Raw genomic sequence first — 23,359 nt, 5'->3', positions numbered from 1 at the left:
TTCTCGCAGGTAATGAAATTCTTCAGACACAGCAATACCATGTGCTTCCACGTTGGTGGTGGTGCACAGCACGCTCTTGTCTCTCAATGCTTTTGCCAGAGGTGCCTGTCTGTCCCACCTCACCTGTTCCGTGCATGACCAAGGCAGCCCCTGCTACACAATCTCAAGTTTTCCCTCAGCCAGGTCCCCCTAGAGATGGAGGAACTAAGAGAACACAGAGCAATGCAGGGAATTTCCTTAAAGATAGGTGTCAGCTCAGAGAGCTCCAGCTGGGAGCCAACCCTCTCACCATTTGAAGTGCTCAATATAGATAGCCACAGTATGGTCAATTCCCAGCAGTGCTTCATCCTACATACACACACAGGGCCATATATCAAGACCTAGAATACAAACTACAGGGTTTTTTCCTCCCCAAAAAAATCTCTTCTGCCTTCTGAGCTGCACACTGCTCAGCAAGAGGTCTAAGCTGCAGGAGGCCAAGGAGTGAAAGCATCAACAGGGCATGAACAAGGCATCCTTTAAGCAAGGCCAGATATAAATAAGAAAAAATACAAATACACCAAAATATAACTACTCCATCATGGAGTTGGTCCATGTTAGTGGTCTCATCAGACACACCACAGCATCCAGTTACTCTACTGGCATCTCTTGGTCCAGACAATGATAGCCTTGAATTTTCAGAAAAACAGTGAACTCAGAGAAACCACGAGAGAGAGCTGTTGTTTTGGCAGCTGAAAGCAGAAAATCTGATATTTCGTAACTGCAAGCATGAAATTTAAAAAGGAAAAACAGACTAAGTTGTTTCCTGATTCAGAATCCTTTCCAAGATTTGTCTAGAGTCAAAGTTCCCGAGGACAGACTGAACCATTCTCACCCCTTATCCCAAGACCTCTGTAACTACAACCTGCACAAGCTGAAGGGAGAAACCAAGTTCTAATCTCACAGCCATTTTTTCTGCCAACTGCAACACTAGGGTTTAGATTTTTTCCAATGTTTTCCTTTTGTTCAGAAGTTTATAAATTACAGTCAGTACTTGCAACTTTTTAATATTATGTGGGAATGAAAATTTCTTAAATTGTATAATAACTTTGTTCAACCAGTTAATTTAAGGCTCATTATGTCAGCATATCATGTTCTATAAAGAAGTAAACTAGTAATTCTATTGATACTCATATCTCATTTAAAAAATAAGTTACAGAATTAAAAGGCCAAATAAACTCACTTAAAATAACAAAAATCTTTAATGCTCTTTCATTCATATGGATTCATTTTGATTCACGTGACAAAAAAGTTGCCAGAACCTGAAGCTACAAGGACGTAGGGGGGATCCACACCCCATTAAAGAAAAAAACAACTACTTTTTATATTTATAAGAAAATACATGTTACATTTTTATAAGTATGTAGGATTTGCTCTCATCCCCATTTTGCAGTTGTCCAAAGACAGGTATTACAAAGACATACAGTATTATCTGCAGCCTGAAAAAAAAAGTGTGAACCTGCACTTACTTTGTTCTAGCACTGGAAAGTTCAGTCTGCCACAGGAATAAAGATTCAAACTATATCCTTCCATTTTTCAACAGCAGACAAAACTAAGTTCTTAACCCATAACTTCACATCTTTACCACTTTGACTGTCATTTTGCCTTTTGAGACATAAGTCAGCTTCTTAAACAAACCAACCAAGCATAGCAACAAAATAAAAGAACAAAACCAAGAACCAACCCTTCCAAAAGAAGGGGAACCTGTTAATGAACACCAACAAAATATCATAACCACACTGAAGAAGACCTTTCCACCCTCCCTCTCACATTGCAAATCTTACGAAAACTAAAGAGAAAAATGAGAACATATTTAACCACTTCTATAAATACCACAAATATTTTTCTTCGTTGTCGTAACTGTTACCTTAAAGAAAATGATAAAGCAAGTATTTTGACATTGTAACCAATTAAATGTGTTCCTAATACTACCACCACAATAAAAAGGGCACTGCTAAGTATTAACTATTATGAAATAAAGACTAGATTCTGCTCAGAAAGGACAAAAGTGGTAAGTATTACAAGGTAGGAAAAATGTCAGGGGAATAACTTTATTCATTAAAAAAAAACCTCTTTGACATGGAGACTTATCCAAATGGGACTGTTAAAACTTTGAAGTGAAAAATTTAACTATAATGCTGAAAGATTACAAATAAAAATTCTGTTAGCTACTCCAAAGCTATGTCTCTCAAGTAAAGCTTCAAAGTCCTTCTGTAAAATATTAAATAAAGGCATCTTCCCAATTCTTTATAGGCACTGAACATGCTTCAAAACTAATTTAATAATTGACGTTTTTTGCTCTAGAAGCAAAAAATTCTTTTCATTAATACACAAAACATTATTATGTTCAAGGAAGACTCTCTTATGAAAATTTATATCAAATTGATAGTAAACTAACATTTTATGCTGACATTAATGAGTAGGAAAGTCTGGATTTTAAGCTTTTCTCAATTTTACCTTAGCAAGCTGCATAAGAAGCAGTAACGAGAAGATTAATGATTTTGAAGTTACTGACTTTTTAGGTACCAAATTACATTATGAAACAAATTCAGAAAAAACATAATTGCTTCCAGTGAGCTACAACACTTGTGTTATTCATTTCCTAAGCTGTTACTACAATACAATGACAGACTTGTACGTGGACCTGTACAAATTTGGGCAGTTTAGGTCAGAAAAGGCCATGCTTCCTTTTATGTGTCATGAAGGCAAGAACATTTAAAGTCTCTGCTTTCCTGATAATAACCAGGAGAGACCAAAAAGCTCCCATGAACGGCAGAAAGTAAAACAGAAAATAAAGACTAGTCAACCACACAAAAACAAACGTGGTCTCTTGATTCAAGGTAATAACCAGTAGCAGACTGCCATACATGGAAACCAATTTAAGTATTAACCTAAAAAAAAAAAAAATCATCTTTTTTATTTTTAGTCACTATGTATTGATGCATCCTTACCAGGCTTCAGGCAACAAGAAAGCATATTCATGTGGTGAAGTAGTCTCTGGAAAATTGGAGAGAATCGCCTGTCTGTGTGGAAGTAAAGCTGATCCATGGAAAGTGAACAAGATTTCCAGGGCTCTGACATTGCTTTCCTAAAGAGCAAAACACCAAGTTGCACAACTAGCTTGAGACTGGTTTAGGCTGAAAATTAACAAGATATGTTAGCTTAGGTCATGGAACAAACATTTAAATTTTCCTTAGCAAGAAAGAAATTTAGCTCAGAGTCCTGGTGTTTGTTTAATGACAATCACACACACATCCCTCCCACTTGTTACATTCCCACTGAGATTCAACCAAGCTCAAAGGGAAGAAAAAATTCACCAACACAAAATTACATTCCAGCAAAAGAAGTACTCATACCCGGGCATAAGTTCTTGCTGAAAGTACAATGTTCTGACTTCTGAACTTCTTGAAGAATTCGCCATCGTAGTGCTGTTCAGCTGCAGGACGCCCTCCAAGGATTTCCTTCAAAAACAAAAGAAAACCCCCAAATTTATAAAAGGTGGGTTTTTATGCAAGACTTACAAAAGCATCAAAAAGCCAACAGATATCTTCATCTTAGCAGGGACAAGTATGAGATATATTTGGAAGAGTACGTTGTTTTTGTTTCAGGAGGAAGAAAACAGATGCATTTTTTATTGATGAGCAAAGAGAACTCCCTGCCTTATTTTTGTGAGAGTTTAGACAACATTAGTTACAAAGACATGTGGTAAAAGTCATTATATGATCAGTGCCCAACGGAAAGTTAAAAAGCTAAGCAAAATACAGTCTGACATTCCAAAAGCTTCCATTTCAGTAAGCTCATGGAAGTCAGAGATTCATTAGAGAACCTGAAGCTGAGCTTCCCCCAGGGAGAGAGACCTGCATTTCAAGAAGACTCTAAGCATTAATACTACAAGGAAGATACAATGATGTGACCAAAAAAAGTTACAGGAATACCTATGGAAGGAGAACTCAAAAGAACTGTAGCCAGCCTGCTCACCTCATAGGTTCCAAGGCGGTCAAGGTAGGTTAGGAGCTTCAGCCTGCTGCGGCACAGTTCCTTCTGTTCCAGGGTCAGCCTGTGTTACAGACAGGAATTTCCACCCTTGGGATGGATATTGTACCTCATGTGCATATGAAGACAATGGTTACACATACACTGCCTTGGAATAGATCAAGTAAGTAAACCGGGAACTTTTGACACAATATTGCCCTCTACTCTGCCCTGGTAAGGCCCCTTCTGGAGAACTGGGTCCAGTTCTGGGCTCCCCAGTTCAAGAGAGACAGGGAACTGCTGGAGAGAGTCCAGGGGAGGGCAACAAAGATAGTTGGGGGATTGGAGCATCTCCCTGAGGAGGAAAGGCTGAGAGAGCTGGGACTGTTCAGCCTGGAGAAGAGAAGGCTGAGGGGAGACCTTGTCAATGCCTACAAGTATCTCAGGGTGGGTGCAGGAGGATGGAGCCAGACTCTGCTCAGCAGTGCCCAGGGACAGGACGAGGGGCAACGGGCACAAGCTGGAACATGGGAAGTGCCACTGAAATATGAGGGAAAACTTCTTTACTCTGAGGGTGACAGAGCCCTGGGACAGGCTGCCCAGGGAGGGTGTGGAGTCCCCTTCTCTGGAGATATTCCAGACCCCCCTGGATGCAGCCCTGAGTGATGTGCTCCAGGGGATCCTGCTTTAGAGGGGAGTTGGGCTGGATGATCTCTAGAGCTTCTTCCAACTCTGACAATTCTGTGATTCCATGATAGTGACAATTAAAATTCAAACCTCTTTCCTATTAGGAATAACCTACACAAGAGTAATGACTTTCTTGCAATTTTGTAGTTAGAATAAACATAATTCTCAATAAAGCATGACCAAACATTTCATTTACTTTGAGAAGTTTACTGATAGTAGCAGTTCTTGATGCTTCTTGGCCTCTTTTTCCTTTCTAGTATCCGTTTCTTCATCTGATGACAAAAAGTCTTCATAGGGAATTTCAATGTCCACCTCCCCTGGTAAAATAAATCTGGAGAACAAAACCAACAATGTAATGGATGTTGATACAAACAAACAAAAAGATACAATGAACTAATTACTGAATAAACATACTAACACAGCTTTCTGTTTCTGTCTTGACTAAAAAGCTAAACCTGTGCAGGCAAGGGTAACAGTGAGTTTTGCTGCTGTAAAGCACCAGGCGCTAATCACAAGCCAACAAGAGGCATAATCTCACTTCCAACCCTTCCTAAAACAAGATTAAAAAACAAAACAAAAGGACCCACCAACCACACAGCTATGATGCTTGTTACAAGTTTCTAAATCCCACAGGTAGCACTGGGATTTGCAGGAGCTCTGCAGCACACAATGGTAACACGGACTGCAGGAAGGAAGAGCAGCATGTTCTTCTCACATCACCAGGAACTGAACACAGCAGCAAATTGTCTACCCGTGCACTTCCCCACTGATCCACTGTGTTTAGTTTCATTCCCCTCTCCAATGAACAACAGAAGATCATTACAACAATTAAGAAATACAATAAAATGCATTATAGGAGTAGCTGCAACTTCCAGAAGAGGCAGCAGAAAGACTCTCACAGAAAACTCTTGACATCAAAAGTTCCATCTGACGGAGAAAATAAAGGGTATCCAGAAAAAAGCAAAAAGGCAGTAAAAAACAACCAATGATTTTACATTTGTAGGTGGTAAAATGAGAAAAGGTACCTTGTGGAAATCTTTCTAATAGTTTGATTCAAAGCATTACCTTTATGTCCTTCAAAAGGTAGGACAAAGGTAGATCCTTCAAATCTTAACATTTTCATTAGTGGTTGATTAAAAAAATAAGACAAAACAAAAACTTTACCAAATTATTAGAAAATACTCCATCCATCATTCCTTAAAAAAGGAAACAACAACAACAAAAAACCTCTTCCCAAACCTGCCACCATCTTCTCCTTTTCCTATGGCCACAAGAGCCTCCAAGTCTGTGCCTTTCAAGCCATACTGAAGCAGCTTCTTGGCAGCATCCACATTCTCTGGAACTCTTTCCAAGCACTCATGAAGAACCCATGCACGCTTCCTAATTTTGCTCTGCCCAAGAACAAGAGCACAGGCACAGTGTTACACACTTCAATCCGAAGCAGTGAAACCAGAGATGTTAAAATCTTCTCATGTGTTTCTTCCACTTAAGGAACTGTCCAATTAGTCTGATGACTGGCCACATCAACACACAAAAGAGGTGAAAAAACCACCCCATGAACACTAAGTTTACAGTTTTGTTTATCAGTACGTGAATTTAACTTTATGTAGCTAATATAATGGAACTAAGCTTCTCCTCATTGCTCTGCAAATTACTCTGGTGACTAGGAAAAAAGAAGTCCAGTGCTCACCTGCAGAAAGCTAAACTGCACCCTGAAGGTAATGAATGCTCCCAGCTCACAGTCCAAAAAGAGAATGGGAACCAACATAGGCAAAAACCCCTTATTTCCCTCAGAGTGTACGTGGTAGAAAAGAGAAATGACAAATGATTTTGCAGAACTTTCACAACAGGAACACAGGTTATTACTTGTTTTCCCTAATTAATACCACTCCCCCTTACACCAAAGAAAATGTGATACTTTCGGGCCAAATTGCAATTGTTACAAATTGAGTTTATTCCACAATAGCACTTGAGTCATTTTCAATAGCAACCTATTCACATGCCAATAGGATTCTTTGGACAGAAAGAACACAGCAGGGTCACAAAACATTACTGGCCTCATTTGCTGATCTTCAGCTGAGATTACACAGCATATGGAGAACAGCTATTTGTAAAATCTGAACTTGACATTACATTATTATCTGACTTGGAAAAAAAATAGACTTCTCTTGATTTTTTGGAAGACTGTACACTAGAGCACCATTAGGTTGGGCATCTTTGACAATGCTTGACTGCTGGGTTTGCAGTCTTTCTTCCAAGCCAAAAAAAAGCCCCACATTGTATTCTACTGCAAAACTCCAGTTCTGGGTAGCAATCCATACTACAAACTCTGTTATCCAGCCTTGGCTATATAGCTAGTGATACCAACTTCACCTTCCCACTTAATTTTCTAAAATACTTCAAAGTTATTTAAATGCTTTATATTTCCAATTATTATTCATTTACCATGCTGCTACTAATAGAACTTAGTAGATACTCTAAAGGAAAGATTTTCTTGAACTTCCAAGGTCTCCCAACCAGGACCAGTTAAATTAACAAGATTACACTCTCTTCCACATGACATGAAGTTGAATTCACAAGACACCTCTCCAAATTGCCACCAACTTCTAGTGCATAAATTAGAATGCAATTGAGATTCCTGTGAAGATAATGCAGCCATTCTGGTAAGAAAGTCTCCAAGTCACAAAACCCAAACCCACCAAGTAGTCTTGAATTGAAGCAACATTAACAGCTGACTTCCTCCACTGTCTTTGATACACAAGATCAGAATCGAGGCCATAAGCTTGAGCCAAAAACAAAGCTTCCCCATAGTCTTCATTATCAATCTAAAATGCAAACACATGAAAATGAAAGGCAACTGATTTCCATATTAAACAATCAATTATTAATTCTGTGTGCTGAGTAAATAATTACTGTGGGTATGCTTAAGCAGGCAGGAAAGAGAAGACCTCAAGACAGGGATGAGTGAGACTCAGATCTAACAGAAACCTCCAGAAAATAAGAGATTTTTCCTCAAGAAAAAGGAAGAAGTTATTTAGGTAACTGGTATGACATTAGCACTCCCTGGAAACTAACAGACTGGCTGGTTTACCATCAGAACAAGTGGCATGGCCTAGAATACTCTCTAAAGTACTCTCCAGAGTAGCCTTTTGAGCTCTTCAGTAAGAGCCAGCCAAAGGGCTACTTTGTATGTATGCCTGAAAAAACATTTAAGTAAACTACATTAAGATCAGAGCAGAAGCTAACCCATTCCCTGGCCAATAACAAGCTAAACTAAATTAATTCAATATATTTGCCAGTTCTTGCATTACTTGTAAATGCCCACATGAGGACACTTCCAAGTCTGAGCAAGCTAATGATGCACAGTGACTCCTCACTGTCCTGCAAACATCATCTCACCTGAATTATTACAGTGCTGGTTTTAAACAGTGATGCCTTAGACGAGTTAACACAGTACACTGTCAACCAAGAGACCCTTAGAATTATGTGCCTAAATCCCTGTGTCAATAAAGGAATTAAAAAGTCCTTCCACACTCACCTTTCTCTGGTACAGCTCCTCTGGAGTCGTGGATCTCAAACTGACAAGGCGGAAGTTCTTGGAAATGGTACGTGGCCGCTTCCGTGGGGGAGCGAATCGCTCCATTTCTGTCACAAAGTAAAGGCCTTGCTTTAGGTAGCTGAAGTACCTGTCCTTGGCAGAAGTTTCATCATCTGAGTCAGAGTCATCTTCGCCTTCATCTTCATCACCAGGCCTGCTCTCCAAGCGTAATCTTTTTGGGACGAGTTTTATCTCACACTGCAAAGAAAACAAGTCTTAAGGGTAGAACGTGAAGTGTCCACCTACTACATAGAATCATAGAATCATTAAGGTTGGAAAAGTCCTTCAGGATCATCAAGTCCAACTATCTGCTCTACAACCCCCATGACCACTAAACCATCTCCCAAAGCTCCACAACCACCTGGTTTCTGAACACCTCCAGGGACGGTGCCTCCACCACCTCCCTGGGCAGCCTGTTCCAAGGCCTCCCCACCCTTTCTGTGAAGAAATGTTTCCTAATATCCCATCTGAACCTCCCCTCCTGCAACGTGACCCCACTTCCTCTTGTCCTATTGCTGGTCACCAGGGAGAAGAGCCCAACACCCACCTCACCACAACCTTTGTTTCAGGCAGGTGCAGAGGGCAATGAGGTCTCCCCTCAGCCTCCTCTTCTCCAGGCTGAACAGCCCCAGCTCCCTCAGCCTCTCCTCATCAGACCTGTTCTCCAGACCCCTCATCAGCCCAGTTCTCTGCACCCTCTCCAGCTCCTCCATGTCCTTTTATCCTGTGGTGCCCAGAACTGCACCCAGTGCTCAAGGTGCAGCCTCACCAAGGCTGAGCAGAGGGGCAGGATCATCTTAATCCTGATGCAGGCCAGGATGCTGGTGGCCTTCTTGGCCACCTGGGCACACTGCTGGCTCATGTTCAGCTGCTGTCACCCCAGGTCCTTTTCTGCTGGGCAGCTCCAGCCACTCCTCCCCAAGCCTGTAGAGCTGCTGGGGGTTGTTGTGGCCCACGTACAAGACCTGAGTAAAGACCTGTTTCGGCATAAGCCTTAGGAAACAGTCCTTTGTTGAAAAAAAAAAATACCTGATTAACTTCTTAATCAAAATTATGTTTTACTCCTTCCTGGAATCCTACTAAAGATGAATCAAAGAAGATCTCCTTCATGGCTTGGTCTTAATTTAAATGTGTTCCCCATTTATCATAACAACACTCCTTCTGTAAGAGGCCTCTGCTTCAAAACGGGAGAGGGATGCTTGCAGTGTTCTTCAAATGCACTAACACACAGAGCAGTGAAACATGTCAACACAAACTGACTCCTGCAGCAAGATTCCTCTCATTAAGATCTGGCCTTCTAGGAGTTTTGACTCTAGTCTCCAGGATTTATTTGACAATTAAGTTTTTATTAAGACATCTGAATTGCAGCAAGTTCAGAATCTCCCTGCAATACCTACCTAGGGATAACAAAAGGCAATCACTTTTCCTATTAGTACCAATAATTTACATTTCTTTTAAACCATCCCCCCCAAACACACACAACACCCTTAGGATTACATACAGAAAAGCAAACTCTTCCTGCTGCATTCCAAACAGGTATCTGCCTGTGCACATTTCTCACCTCCAGGCTCAGAAATCCTCCATCATGAGCTGAAGTGACCTGAGGAGAACTCTCAAACCACTCACAGGACTTTCCCAGCAGGTTTCTTAACGTCTTGACTGATGACACAGTCAATGCACCAGAGCAGCGAGCCAGGATGACAGAATTATCTGCCCACCAATTTACATCTATCAGTGGGTAATAGGATTCTTTATCTAAAATAAATAAATAAGAAAGCATCACACAAAGAAAAAACATTATGAACTTCAAATAAAAACAGAAGCAACTTTAAGACATTTCATCTCATGGCCCAATTTAACAAACATTTGTTACCATATATGCATCCTTGGTTCACTAAGTTGGCATTTTAGATTAATTGTACGTTACTAAATCAGTTCTGCATTAACTAAAGATGTTGAGATGTTAAACACTTAATCTTGGACTTATTTTTTAAATATTGTTATTTATTACTGTTAAAAGAATTTATGGTAAAGTGATTTATTTGCACAAAACATGACAAATACTAGATATTGGATAAAGATCTGCTTCAATACTTCCCAAGCCATCCTTGACCAAATCTCCCTGTCAACAAACATAATACTGATGAAAATCAGAAAAGGCTACCCTGCTTTTGAGGACAAGTGACAGCTATGAACAAGGCTCCTAACACAGCCTACAGGATGAGGCAAATCCAGTCGAAGAAAATAAACCCCTTTTGTTTCAGTATTTTTATACCAATCTCTTTAATTTACATTAGCTTTCAAGATTTATTAGACATTCCTAGAAAGAAAAGGTAAAGCTTAGGTTTTAGACTGTGGACTCAACCATGGGTTCCCTATGATACGATGTTGTGGCTTCTGATACAAGCTGAGACACTTGCTGAACCTTCAGCATTCTGTAGAGTCACAATCACATGTTTAATACTACATAAAGTCCTGTACTGAAATATCCTCTTATTTATGGTTTTGGCTACAAAACTATTCCTAAGAGAGGATTTTTTAAAAACCTATTGTGACATTCATTATCTGTGCCATGCTACAAATCCCAACCATACATACCATTCCAGCAACTATTCTACCCAAGATTTAATTAAGCCATTTCAGATCTTTGGATATTTGTGTAAGTGCTTTTAACTACACAGTTGTATAAAATAATGATCCAACTGTACCTCGTACCTTTTATTTTCTTTCTTTTTTCACTAGAAATCCTCCAGTCTGGGTTGATGTCATCATAACCTGGCTGAAAAAAAAAGTGCAAGAGAAAAAAAGGATTAAATGCAAGTAACACAAACAATCTGTGTATTTAATCTCTAGCAGACCCACTCATTTTTCAATGAAAGTGCTTCTACGTAAAGTCTAACTTTTCCTGAACATAAAACACACAGCTCCTATGGTGACACTGTGCTTTCCTCTAAAAAGTTAAATTTAACCAAAACCAAAGCAAAACAGACTGCTGGATTCCGAAAACACATGATCAGAAAACAAGAATGCCATCAGACCTGGCCTAGGCAGCATGAAAAAGTAATCATACCTTAAAGATTTCTGAAATAAAGCCTCTTCAACACACAGAAGCCCAGCAAGTGTTTGCCCTTCCTATCTATACATAAAACTACAAGTGTAGAAAAGAAGAATCACCAAAATAGTCCTCCTGTTTGCTCTGCATAGTGCTCCTGAGCACCAGCCCAGAACAGTGGTAGTTACTGGGGTTATTTTCATTATCACAAAGCCTCTTTCAAGACTAGTGCAGGAAGAGAAGCAGCAGGATTTAATGATGCACTGCATCGTGTAGAATTGGTGAGCTCTCACTGCCTTGTCTCTTTTAACTCTTTTGGTGCCATTAAATACATGGGAAACGCACAGACAGCAGGAATCTTGCCCCTGGCTGCAGGGAGATGACACAGCTCAGACAATCAAAGCAGTTCTGGGTCATGCAGGTGATTTTTAGGCTTATTTTTTTAATAGAGAGAGGTCTAGTAATTAAAAGTAAATATGAGGCCAAGTTAATTTAACAAACAGGTTGGGTGTAAATTAATTAATTAAATAATAGTTAACCATTAAATATTCATTATACCTTAACACCAATTTCACCTGGAATACTCATTCTGAAAACAGTCAAGTACTGTAATAATCTTTATCTCACGCCCACGATATGATAAAGTTACACAAATTGGTCCAGTATGCATATTCAGTATAATTAATAATGAAGAAAAAAATAAAACCATTCACTGTAAACTTCCTTGAGCAAAACCTGTATTCCCACAAAAATCTGAAATGCATGTTTAAAATATGAATACATAGAGATAGGTAAGATGGATAGGCATACATACACATGCCACTTTTGTCAACACTGGAGCAGGACTTTTTGTGGTGGTTTTTGTTTGTTTGGTTGTTCTTTTGTTGTTTTTTTTTCTAAATGCACTCTCCTAAATAAGCTTGGAACCACACTTCTGTGGTGGTTTGACCCCAGCTAAGCACAAGCCCCCTCCCCAGTGCAAAAGAGGAGGCTGTAGGAAGAGCAAGAACAGTCGTGGGTCAAGAGAAAGACAGCTTAAAGAAGCAAAGTGGAATAAAAAAGAAAAACCAAGTGATACAATTCACCACCACCCACCAGCAGACCAATGCCCACTCAGTCTCTGAGCTGAAACTACCTATCCCAAACCTCCCCCTGTCCCATTTCTACAGGTGAGCATGATGCTACATGGCATGGAACACCGCTGTGGCCAGACAGGGTCAGCTGCCCGGGCTGTGTCCCCTCCCAGCTTGTGTGTAGCCCCAAACTGCTCACTGGGGAGGAGAAGGAAACAGGAAAGGCCTCCAGACTGTGTAAGCATTCCTGAGAAAACAGCTAAAAACCCTGGTGTGTTACCAACACTGTTCTGGTCACAAACCCAAAACAAACCCTACTAAAATTAACCCCAGCCCTTGCAGATCCAGAAGAGTTCCATAGTCAACCCAGCCTAACCAGCTTGCTTGTAGGAACCAAAGCTGAAACTACACACCACCACAGCCAGGTTTCCAAGTCAGCAGCCTCGCTCTTGCACTCAAGCTCAAAAAGATAGCAGCACACCAGTGGTGCTCAGGGTGGCAACATATCACTACCTCTACAGGTATTTATTGATCTAAATCTTTCCTCTTGTCCGAGGTTTTAGCCAATCTTCTCAGTCATTTTTCTTGAAAACCTTCATTTAACCTCAATGTCATCGTGATACACCTTCATTTTGTCCTCTTCCTCATCAGAGGAACCTGTGCCTGTACGTACTGTCAGGAAGAGTTTTGTTCTGGACCTTACAGTACCTACTGCACGATGTACAGACTGCAGAGAAATTCAACACACTGTGGGACAAGCTGTGTTTCAGATGAATGCATAAGCTTGAAGAATTTAAAACAGTTTACAAAAATTTGGATTTTTGCAACCTTCTGCAATTTTCTTTGAGAACTAGTTAGCTTCAATTCACAGCGTTTCAATTCAGATTTGCAAACAATTCCTGTAGAAAGCCTATAATCTATTACTACCAAATCTGATGAACGAACTATTCTGGAGAGCTACAAGGCAAAAGGTAAGGTAGATTTTGAGAAAGGAGTAGATGAACATATCAGACATACAGCAGAATTTGGTTTTAAGCATTCAAAAAGTTACCTGTGTTGGCCTCCAGTCGCATTTTAAAAATAGCTTTTCAGTCTGTCCCTACCATCTGGCATCAAAATGCCTCTTTAAAAATTAATTCAAATACAATTAGTTCTTCTTTCTTACTTTTTAAAGCTTAAGTTTCAACTTAGAAGGATTATTGCAAAAGTAAATACAGCACTCTTGAAAACTATGGAGCTGACTGGTAAGATAGTATGTACCTGAACCATAGTTCTCTGAAATACTCCCATCCCTCCTAGGGAAATGTATCTCCAGAGGATTAGAACATACAGTGCAATTTTCTAAACATCTACATCCTTCTTACCTGATCACTTTGTTCCCATTCTCCTTGTTGTCTGAGAGATGGAACAGACCAGATTGTCAGTTTTCCTGAGAAATGAATAGCTGCCAGAAGAGCTCCATCAGGAGAAAGATTCATCTTGAAAACTCCATCCTGCAAACATGAAGTCAGCAAAGTAAAACATAAAAGCCTACAAATAAACAAACCAAACACATCAAGAAGTACACAAAAAAACCTAAAAACCAAAAAACACCACCAAAACAAAACCTCAGACTGTATTTCCTACTTGGGGGGGGGGGAAAGAGTGCAATCTTACATCCTGAAAATTCAACATGCTTTGAATTATTTAATAAATAAAAAGAATAGTAAAAGTGAGAATAAAGGTAAAATATCAAATGTGGAAGAGTAAACACAACCTGTATAAAGGAAGCACACTCCCAGAAAACTAACAAATCTTTGGGAACATAAACTTGTGTATCACACTGTGCTACATCAATCAAACCCTGGAGGTGGCGTTGCTGTAGAACACTTGGAAGCCCAAGGCAGAGCTGGGGGGCCGAACTGCAGGTTGTTCTCACACCATCTGTCCAGAGAAAACACCCTGCAACCTCAGCTTTTTTACTCTCCTGCCTCTCAGGTCTATCCAAGGATGACAGTTCCCCACACACAGCTTAGTACAGCTCCTCCACGCTGGAAAAAACTTTTGGATGGGCACGAAGACAATCAAAAATAAAGGGGATACAGGAGACACATGGATGAAAAGATCCTGAAGAAGCACATTGTTCACTGCAGAACACTGAAGCTTAATTTCAAAACCCCCTTGATAACAAGACACTAAGCAGCAATATAGGAAACATCAGATTAAGTCCACACAGAAGAATTAATTCAACATCTGTAAATAAACTTCATACTGGCTGTAAAAATTCTTTGGGATGTTTTCCTTCATGTCTTGGATATCTCAAGAGGCAAATGTGCTCCCAACAAAATATTTCCTTATGGATTCATGAACTGCCTCACAATTACAACTGAATCTACACACTATTGCCACGAGACAAAAGCCTCTAAATATACACTCAAATTTCAAGTCAAACTTAGTGTCACTGGCAATGCATAACCATGTCTAATAATACTATTTATATTTATTTACTTTTCCTGCCCTCAACACAACTTCCTTGTTTTCAGAAAAATCACTAGGTTCTCAAGGGTCTAGTCTTCAATGAGAGACAGTAGGATTTAGATTCCCAAAATTTATACTTTTTATAAAATCCTACCTGCCCAGAGAGGCTGTGGAGTCTCCTTGGCTGGAGACATTCAAAACCCACCTGGACACGTTCCTGTGTGATGTACTCTAGGTGACCCTGCTCTGGCAGGGGGGTTGGACTAGATGATCTTTCGAGGTCCCTTCCAACCCCTAGGATTCTATGATTCTATGATTCTACTTTGTTAGTACAGTCCACTTTTTAAAACCTTCTAATAAAGCTTCAAACTACAGTAATGTCAGCACTATCCAGGTCTGCAGCTAATCATTTTTTAATCCACCTCCTTCCCTCTTGGAAAACACTCCAACACAAATTAAGTGCAGAAAAGTTATTAGACGTCCATATGATTAAGAAGTTCTAATTACATTTCTACAGCAAATTAGTGATAGGTATCCCTTGAATATACTACTTTAGGGCTTGTTTGTTTGGGTTTGTGGAGGTTTTTTATTCCTTTTATTTCTTAGACTGTTTTAAGTCCTAGCTATGCCACAGACACAACGATCATCAATTAATCTGCTTACTGTTGTTCAGTGGGCTGCAGCTACTGAGAGCATTGATCAAACCCAACCTTAAAATGTGCACCTAACTGAAAAGGAGAGCATTATTAAGGTTACTTTAAACCAATTCTGATTTTTTTCTAATATAAAGAATACTTAAGTACTCTCTGATTGTATTCTTAAGTAGAGTACTGTCATCTCTATTATACTTTGCCAAGAAACCGTGTGTATCTACTAACGGCAATTCTTTCTTTACAAATCAAATTGCATACACAGAGGACAAAGAACAAAAGACTGCTGAAGGACTTGGAAACATATAGCTAAAATATACACAAGGTTCAGCTGCACACATCATAGATCTTAACGAGGGTTAAACATTTACTCAGTAGTCAGTAACAATTCTGCTGCTGTTCAATTTAGATGTCGGGTGGCCCTTAACACATTCAAATTTACCACCTGAGCATTGTTATCTATAGAGATTAATCAGTCTTTAGCAAAGCAGGCAGTGATGCCTCAGTAAACAGCTCATCAGCTGAAGGGAACTGCAGAACAAGACACTGAAAAACTCAGCAGGGTGGTACTGCAGGTTTTATTAGTGTCATTTCAGTTAGCAACACCAAGAATCAAATCCCAGTACAGCCAGTTCTAACACCCAAGTCCTCCAGCTGCTGTGCCTGTCAGATGTTAACACTGTTGCTAATGTCCCACTAAGAATTAAAACACATATTTAAACCCTAATCTGTGAAAATGGGATTAAAGCATTCAAAGATGAATTTAAAAAAAAAATCTCTGCTTTTCTCTGTAAACTTAATACCAGCAAGTGCAAAGATGAAGTTCAGTACAGCTACCCTCAGTACCAGCCCTCCAGTAAAAAAGTTTACTTCAGCCTTCTCTTTTATATTTACAGTGGAGGAAATAAAATCTTCCCCCATTCCACCCTTGAGAGAGATTCAGAAAATCTGTTTGCCCCTTCCAATCAAGCATGCAATTTCTTCTTTTAACCAGTCACCTACACATCCCAAAAATCTATTAAATTTGTTTCTAAAGTCCATGAAATCTTCAGACCTGCCATTTTTCCTCCCAGGAGATTACAGTGATGGTGGCAGGCAGATTCTTTACTGTTCTTCCCTTGTAAAAGCCAAAGAAGGGAAAAAAAAGGTATTTTACCAGGAGGGTAAAAGATTTGTTTTGAACAAGTTGATTCTGACCAGCAGTTGAATTAGGTTTGCACGTGTCCTGGTAGGAGGAGTTTCACCCATAATAAACCTCTGAAGCTACTTAGCAAAATGCTTTCATAGTATTCACAAGAGATTATAAAAATTAAGTCTTTGTGTCTGTCCTATTTAAGCTATGAATTACTAGTTTGAATTCACTCATTTTTTCTTCCCCACAATGCATGAAAATGTTGGGTTATAAGGTAAGGGGTTTTTTGTTTATTCTCTAGTGGGAGTGGGGTAGTGCAAAGTCTGGGGTTTAGAGTTCCTCTTATTTCTCTGTCAGGCAAATATTTGAGGAACATTGTCACAATCTACTCTCTTCTTGCAGAATATAAATCACCTAACATGCTGTGGATCATTGCATTCATAAACAAATAACTAGGTAGCTTCTTACACCTTTTTTGATTACAAGTTTTTATTTAATACTGAACTCTACATCTCTAGACCCATCAGTATGCTGAAAATCCAAGATTCAGCAGATTAATTAACTGGATTTTTTAAAAAAGCCAAATAAATTGCAAGATATTCCATTTAACACTAAAAGCTTATTATTTTTTATAAGTTTTACAAAAATGATAATTCTTAAATTGCATAAATTAAAAACTACTTTCAGTCAGTCTCTCAGGCAGTAATTAATGGACAATTATGTGAGTAAAATATATTTCTGAGGTAGATCTAGACCTTTTTACCTGTTCTGTTCCCCGTCTGCTGTAAAGTCTTAAATTCATAATCCTTAATAATGCTCTTCTCTGTGCCTGTAAGAACAAAAACGTCACACAGTGAAAGACAACCTCATACATTGTTTTATGCACCAAAAACTAAGTCCTTTCTAAAGTCCTACAACAACTCTGCAGCATTCTATAAGCTTCCATAAGGCTTCCTATTTTAAAATAATGTAAAGATAATAAACCACAGTTTATATATCATGGCCCATCTCATGAGGTATGTATCACATAACAGAAAAGCACTGCCCATTTGCAATAAAGTTAACAGCCCATTTTTAACACTTAACTCTGTAAGAGGAAATACTGGAATTTCTTCTAGAATACCATAAATTAATTTCAGTATATCCACACAGCAGATCATTTCTTACCGAATTTACTTCTACTAGAAAGCAAGAGCTGGACTTTGAAACACTTATTTCAGGTTTGCTGCCTTTTGTTATGAAATAATAATGAGACAAAAATAAAACATTTTTTCCCAAAGACAGACCACATATCCCAGTACACAACTAAGGAGTTTTTATATTTCTGCATACATTTCTTTGTTGTTTCTTGTCATTTGGGGGTTTTTTAAAGCCACAAGTGATAATCAAGAATTTGTAAATTCAGATGATGCTACAGAGAAAGCAAAAGTAGACAGATGCTGGGAGGGGAACAGGTAACTTATTAGAAGTTTACATCATAGCTTACAAAATAGCAAAACACTGCATTCACAACTTCTTTCAAGAAGAGACTCACAGTGACCTTGCAGTCAATAATTCTGCCAGTGACAACATTCATCCAGCAAAATGAGGAAGCACACTTACTGTTCTGATGTCATCTTCATAACTAGTGACCTGTTTATAATGGGGAGAGCCTGACAGAACTCTCCAAGCAGATATCCCACAACCAGTAGCTTTAGATACTCCATCTTCATCTGTTTCACAGCCTCCCACAAGCAGAAGCCTGTAAAATACATGAAGGCATTCTGTAGTTTCATATACTGCCACACAAATGGGGTTTGTTTTAATTAAGTCAGAGCTACAGCACTTTGCTTGCAGTAACAAAAAAGACTAAATATATTAAGAACATAGAACCACAGAATGGTTTGAGTTGGAAGGGACCTTAAAGATCATCCAGATCCAAACCCCCTGCATGGGCAGGGACACCTCCCACCAGCCCAGGCTGCACAAGCCCCATCCAACCTGCCCTTCAACACTGCCAGGGATGGGGCAGCCACAGCTTCCCTGGGCAACCTGGGCCAGGGTCTCACCACCCTCACACTCCAGAATTGCTTCCTGATGTCTCACCTAAATTCTCCCCTCTTCCAGTTTTAATCCATTCCGTCTTGTCCTCTCACTACAAGCCCTTGCAAAGCCCCCTGGAGCCCCCTCAGGCACTGGAAGGGGGGGGAACATACCCAACAGCCCAAATAAGCTTTAACTTCAGGGTGTTTATTCACAGACAGGAAGATTTAAATATCACTTGATCAACACTCATTATTTGTGGCATTTACCCCTTCCATTCTCATCTCCAGCTTTACAAATAAGGCATAACTTACAATATTTAAAATAAAATGCCTGGCTCCAAATTTAAGTTTCTCCTCTACCCTCAAAGAATGTTGACAAATACAGCTTAAGTTTATGAAAAGTTCTGTGAATTCTGTTTGAGCATTATGTTTCTATTTATTCAGATGTGGTACAAAAGCTACTTTCTCTTTTATTGAGGACCTGAACAGTTCAAAGTTTTCCAATTTTGTTTTTTCTAAAGCCACTCTACCAATCACCAATATGCACACAATGATTTCTTTGCACACAGCAGATGACGTTTTAAGAACTTTGAGGGAATTTACAATTATTGTCAATTACCACTAAAAGGTATCAAAATGTCTTCCCTTGAAGCCCTTTCACCTTATTAATAAGCAGTTTTGTATTTATCTGATTATTTGATGAAAACTTTGAAAACAGGTGTCTTAATGTGTTTGGAGGCATCATGATAGTGAACAACCCATCAAAAAGTAAAGTATCTGCAAAAAAAGGCACAGATGAGAAAAGCCAGAATTTCAGCCCCAAAAACTCTTTTGTCAAATTTCAAAGACTACCTCCTCTTGGAAAGCTCTACCATCTAGTGGCTGACAATCATATAGCTCTCAGCTCTGATCTGAGTGTACTTCAAAGCATTTCCTACACGAGCCAATTGAAAAAAAAATAAAAATAAAAAAATTCCTTCCATGTTTTATAACCTTCAAGAGGTCAGTAAAATTTATTTAACATTCCCAGGTCTCATACTATTCCAAATCACACAGTGAGATGACTTACACTATGGACACCTATAGTCTGCTAAGGTTCTCAGGAGTTTTAAAGGGTTGTCTAAGGCAAAACAGAAATCCCCTTCATAATTTAAAAACAACAACAACAACAAAAAAAAAACAACCCACAAACAAAAACAAAACACAAAAAACCCACAAAAAAAAAACCAAACACACCCGCAATACCATCACCAGAAAATGGGTAATTTTGCATTGTTCTTATGATCAGGAAGTAAAGGACAGCACAGCTAAAAGTAATTACTTCTTCCATGAGGAAGGGCTCTTTAACTTTGGAAGATGCAGTTTCTGGCTGAGGATGCATGGCACAGTGGCTCCTTGCTGGAGTACACAAAGAAAAAAGCATGTTCACATTCAAGGAACAAATTGTTTCCTGCCAGAGACAAGGAAATCTACCATGAGTAGTGCAGCTCATACTTCAGGCTCCTTAAAACTTGTAACCTGAATCATGTGGAAGCAAACACACTTCTTGAGTAATGAGCATACATTTTTGGTAGCAATAAGACAGGAAAAAAATAAGACAAAATTTCACCTATGACAGCTTTCCAGCAGATACTGAGCAAAGCAACTGGGTTACGAAGATGACAACAAGTAGCACAGGATGGTATTTGACAACCAGAGAGAGAACTCCAACACAGACAGAGCAGCAAGGGAGGATTGCACTTCAGCACTGTGCTGATTGCAGAAGAAACTTCAGCATCACACTGAGAAAGTGACTGAGAGAAAGAAACTCAGATAAAGTGACTGCTGCTCAGTGAGCACAGCAATCCCAGCGTTAAACCACCCAAGAACTCCTGCCGTGCACACCTCCTTTCTGATCCAGTTAGTCCTCTCAGACTGCATTAAGCTTTCTATGTGACAAACCTCTTCAACAAATCCAAGTTGCTTTACATTTTAACAGTTTCCAGTCAACACCAACTGTCTGTTTTTGATACTCTCCATTCTGATTGGACAATTCTCAAGTAAATATTTGGACAGGAGCTCAGAGGAACTTACCAAAATACCACTTCAACCCAAAACAGTAGTAGGAGTACTTTGTTCTCCAAGTCATCCTCAGCATCAGCTCCATCTGAGGATGTTTCTGATACCAGGAGCCTTAAAGACTACAGGGGTTGGATAAAAATAACAATAATGGAGATAGAGATATTGAAAACCAAAATGTTTAAGCAATTCCATACTTAAGCAACCGAGGAAACCAGAAGCAATGAGCAGGACAACATAGTAAGTCCAATTTCATTCAACTTTGGGACATCAACAAATACTAGAAAATACTTGAACAGTTTTTTTGTTTTGTTTTTTTCATGAAGAAAATTCCTTTAACCAAGGAAGGCTTGGAGACAAGAACACAAACACTTCAGGAACACGGGAAACAGTAACACATGAGGTACAGCCACCAGTAAGTAATGTAGTTCTTAGGGAAAAAAAAAAAAAAAAAGAAATTTTCTGCTGATGACTGGTGAAAAGTGCACTTGGCAAGAGAAAAATTTCACAGATTAACTATCATACACCTAATAATTCGTTTGTTTCCATGCTACATATGTTTTAGTTTCCTTCTTCCTGACATTTCCATTCTGCAACTTTCCTCTTCTCTATTGGAGAAGCCTGATGCTGCCTCTGATCGAAGCACTTAAGAGCTGCACCCAGCTGTTACAAAAGCCATATTTTGGGCACTCTACACATCTCTTCTGAGGAACTTCATTTTGAAACATGGAAGTAATAACTTTGCAAATATCTTGCAGCACATACCTCTACCAAACAAATGAACTTCCAGCAGAGAAATAGCACATCACATGAAGTTGCTTGTGATACCTCAAAGATGTCTTAGAGCAAAACACTTCTCTACCCTGCTGTACACGATGCAGTTTATGTCCATTTTAGCTGATCAAGAATGAACACATTAGGTAGTCACATCTGAGCACACAGTCAGTTCACATCAGTGAACACGAAATCACAACTTCAAACTCTGAAAGGTGTTGTCAAGGTTTCAGCACCGAAAGCAAGCTTCATGTGTCTCTTTCACAGACCATGAGGAAAGCTTTAAAAATACAAAATTTAAAATTAAACAACAACTTCATTAAATTGCTACAACACAGCTATCAACTCTTAACAAGCAAGAGACAGCAAAGAATCCTCCGGAAGATTAATTTATCTGCAGTCTTGTCCATCCCTAGGCAACTAAATTCTGAGCTCCAGCCTCCATTGCAACATGTCACTTAATTAAAAATCTTGGCAGCAGTGACTAGAACCCAATTACAATTGACCACACTGTGTCCAAGGTGAGTAAAAGACAAACAGTAGCACCAAGACCAAAAGAACTGTCAATATTTGTGACAGCAGCAGCTCCAAAACTGCCTGAACAAGCTCTCAAAAACTCCATCAAGATAAATCTTTTCACAGAAAGTTTGGAAAACCTATCACATACAGTGCAACAATATTTATAATTCTGAAGTATCTTTTAGGATAAATGGAACCCAATGACAGCTGGAATGAAGATGTCATATCAGTTTAAACACACACAAAACACACAACCTCAAGACAAAAAAGCCTTTTCCCAGGACTGCAGAGAATTTATCATGGCAGCACGTACTTAAAAGCCGTTCAGAAAGCAAAATGCAACAGCAGGGGCAGAAACTATTAAGATGAATAGCACAACTGGCATCAAAAGAAAATGAAAAGTACTCCTGAGAGCCTCAGCAAAGATCTGGCCTTGTTTACCAATTATTTTTTCAGGACTAGACAGGAGATGACTCCAAAATAACAAGCTGACAGGAAGACTGGGAGCAGCAACAGGAGAGGGCTTTTTCCTGGGGTTTTTTTGTTGTGTTTTTTTTTTTCTAAGTTAGTCTCAGCCTGAAGAAGATACCATGCCAACAACTTGTTTTGTCCCAGTAATGGAGAAAACTGCTTTTCCTGGCCAAAGACTTGGGTTCTTAAATCACACCATATCCACTGCAGTTTCGTGGCACTCCAGATGGGTCACAAAGCAATGTTAACTTAATATGTGACACTTGATAGTCAAGAAAAAGTTTTGTCTAACATGTTGTTATAGAGACCAAGATCAATGCAACATCCTCTAGTACTTCAAATTATAAAATCTGGAATAATTTCTATTCTTGCATATGCTGTCTACACAGAGAACAGCCAGCACACAGCAGCTTGTGTAGCAGTTTCTGGGCTTCTTTTCTAGATTCTGTTCATCTTCCACTTCTGCAATCATTAGAGGACTTCTGGGAGGTGTTTGAAGAACCTCACAATGCCTGTCATTGCCAGAAAGAGCTAACTAGCAAGCTCTAGAAGCTTTTAACAAGGTCAGCCAGCTGTTCCTGATCAACAGGTACTGTGAGGTTTGTTCCAGCTGACTCCTGATTAGGAAGGATCAGGAACTCTTTCAACAAGCCCTAGAAAAAGACCTATGTAAGTGCCAAGCCGAGAGCACAGCCAACAGATAAAACACTTTGTGCTAGTTTGCAGAAAATTATGGCCAGAAACTGCCCATGTTCTTAGCAATGCTGGTGAGGCACCACCAGGCTCAGTCCCCAGCACCCACTGGAGCAGCCACCCCAGCACATCAGGGACTGTGACACAGACCATGGTCGTC

The 23,359-nt window shown here is 39.4% G+C and overlaps 1 protein-coding gene across 2 annotated transcripts in view; it reads right to left on the bottom strand.

The window, feature by feature from the left end:
- The window catches only part of NBAS (NBAS subunit of NRZ tethering complex), a 153,853-nt gene that overhangs the window by 117,150 nt on the left and 13,344 nt on the right, over positions 1-23,359 (bottom strand). For both annotated transcript variants that reach the window (XM_051615948.1, XM_051615949.1), the window contains exons 10-21: positions 18,263-18,401; positions 17,424-17,489; positions 13,786-13,914; positions 11,012-11,075; positions 9,858-10,051; positions 8,237-8,494; positions 7,398-7,523; positions 5,938-6,089; positions 4,895-5,029; positions 4,018-4,096; positions 3,396-3,500; positions 2,991-3,127 (exon numbers count right to left, since the gene is read on the bottom strand). In XM_051615948.1, coding sequence (XP_051471908.1) covers positions 2,991-3,127; positions 3,396-3,500; positions 4,018-4,096; positions 4,895-5,029; positions 5,938-6,089; positions 7,398-7,523; positions 8,237-8,494; positions 9,858-10,051; positions 11,012-11,075; positions 13,786-13,914; positions 17,424-17,489; positions 18,263-18,401 — 1,584 coding nt within the window. The remainder of the gene's footprint in view (positions 1-2,990; positions 3,128-3,395; positions 3,501-4,017; positions 4,097-4,894; positions 5,030-5,937; positions 6,090-7,397; positions 7,524-8,236; positions 8,495-9,857; positions 10,052-11,011; positions 11,076-13,785; positions 13,915-17,423; positions 17,490-18,262; positions 18,402-23,359) is intronic.

Source organism: Apus apus, chromosome 3 (assembly GCF_020740795.1).
Source record: "Apus apus isolate bApuApu2 chromosome 3, bApuApu2.pri.cur, whole genome shotgun sequence".
Classification (NCBI taxonomy): Eukaryota; Metazoa; Chordata; class Aves; order Apodiformes; family Apodidae; genus Apus; species Apus apus.
This window is presented reverse-complemented; position numbering and strand designations above follow the sequence as displayed.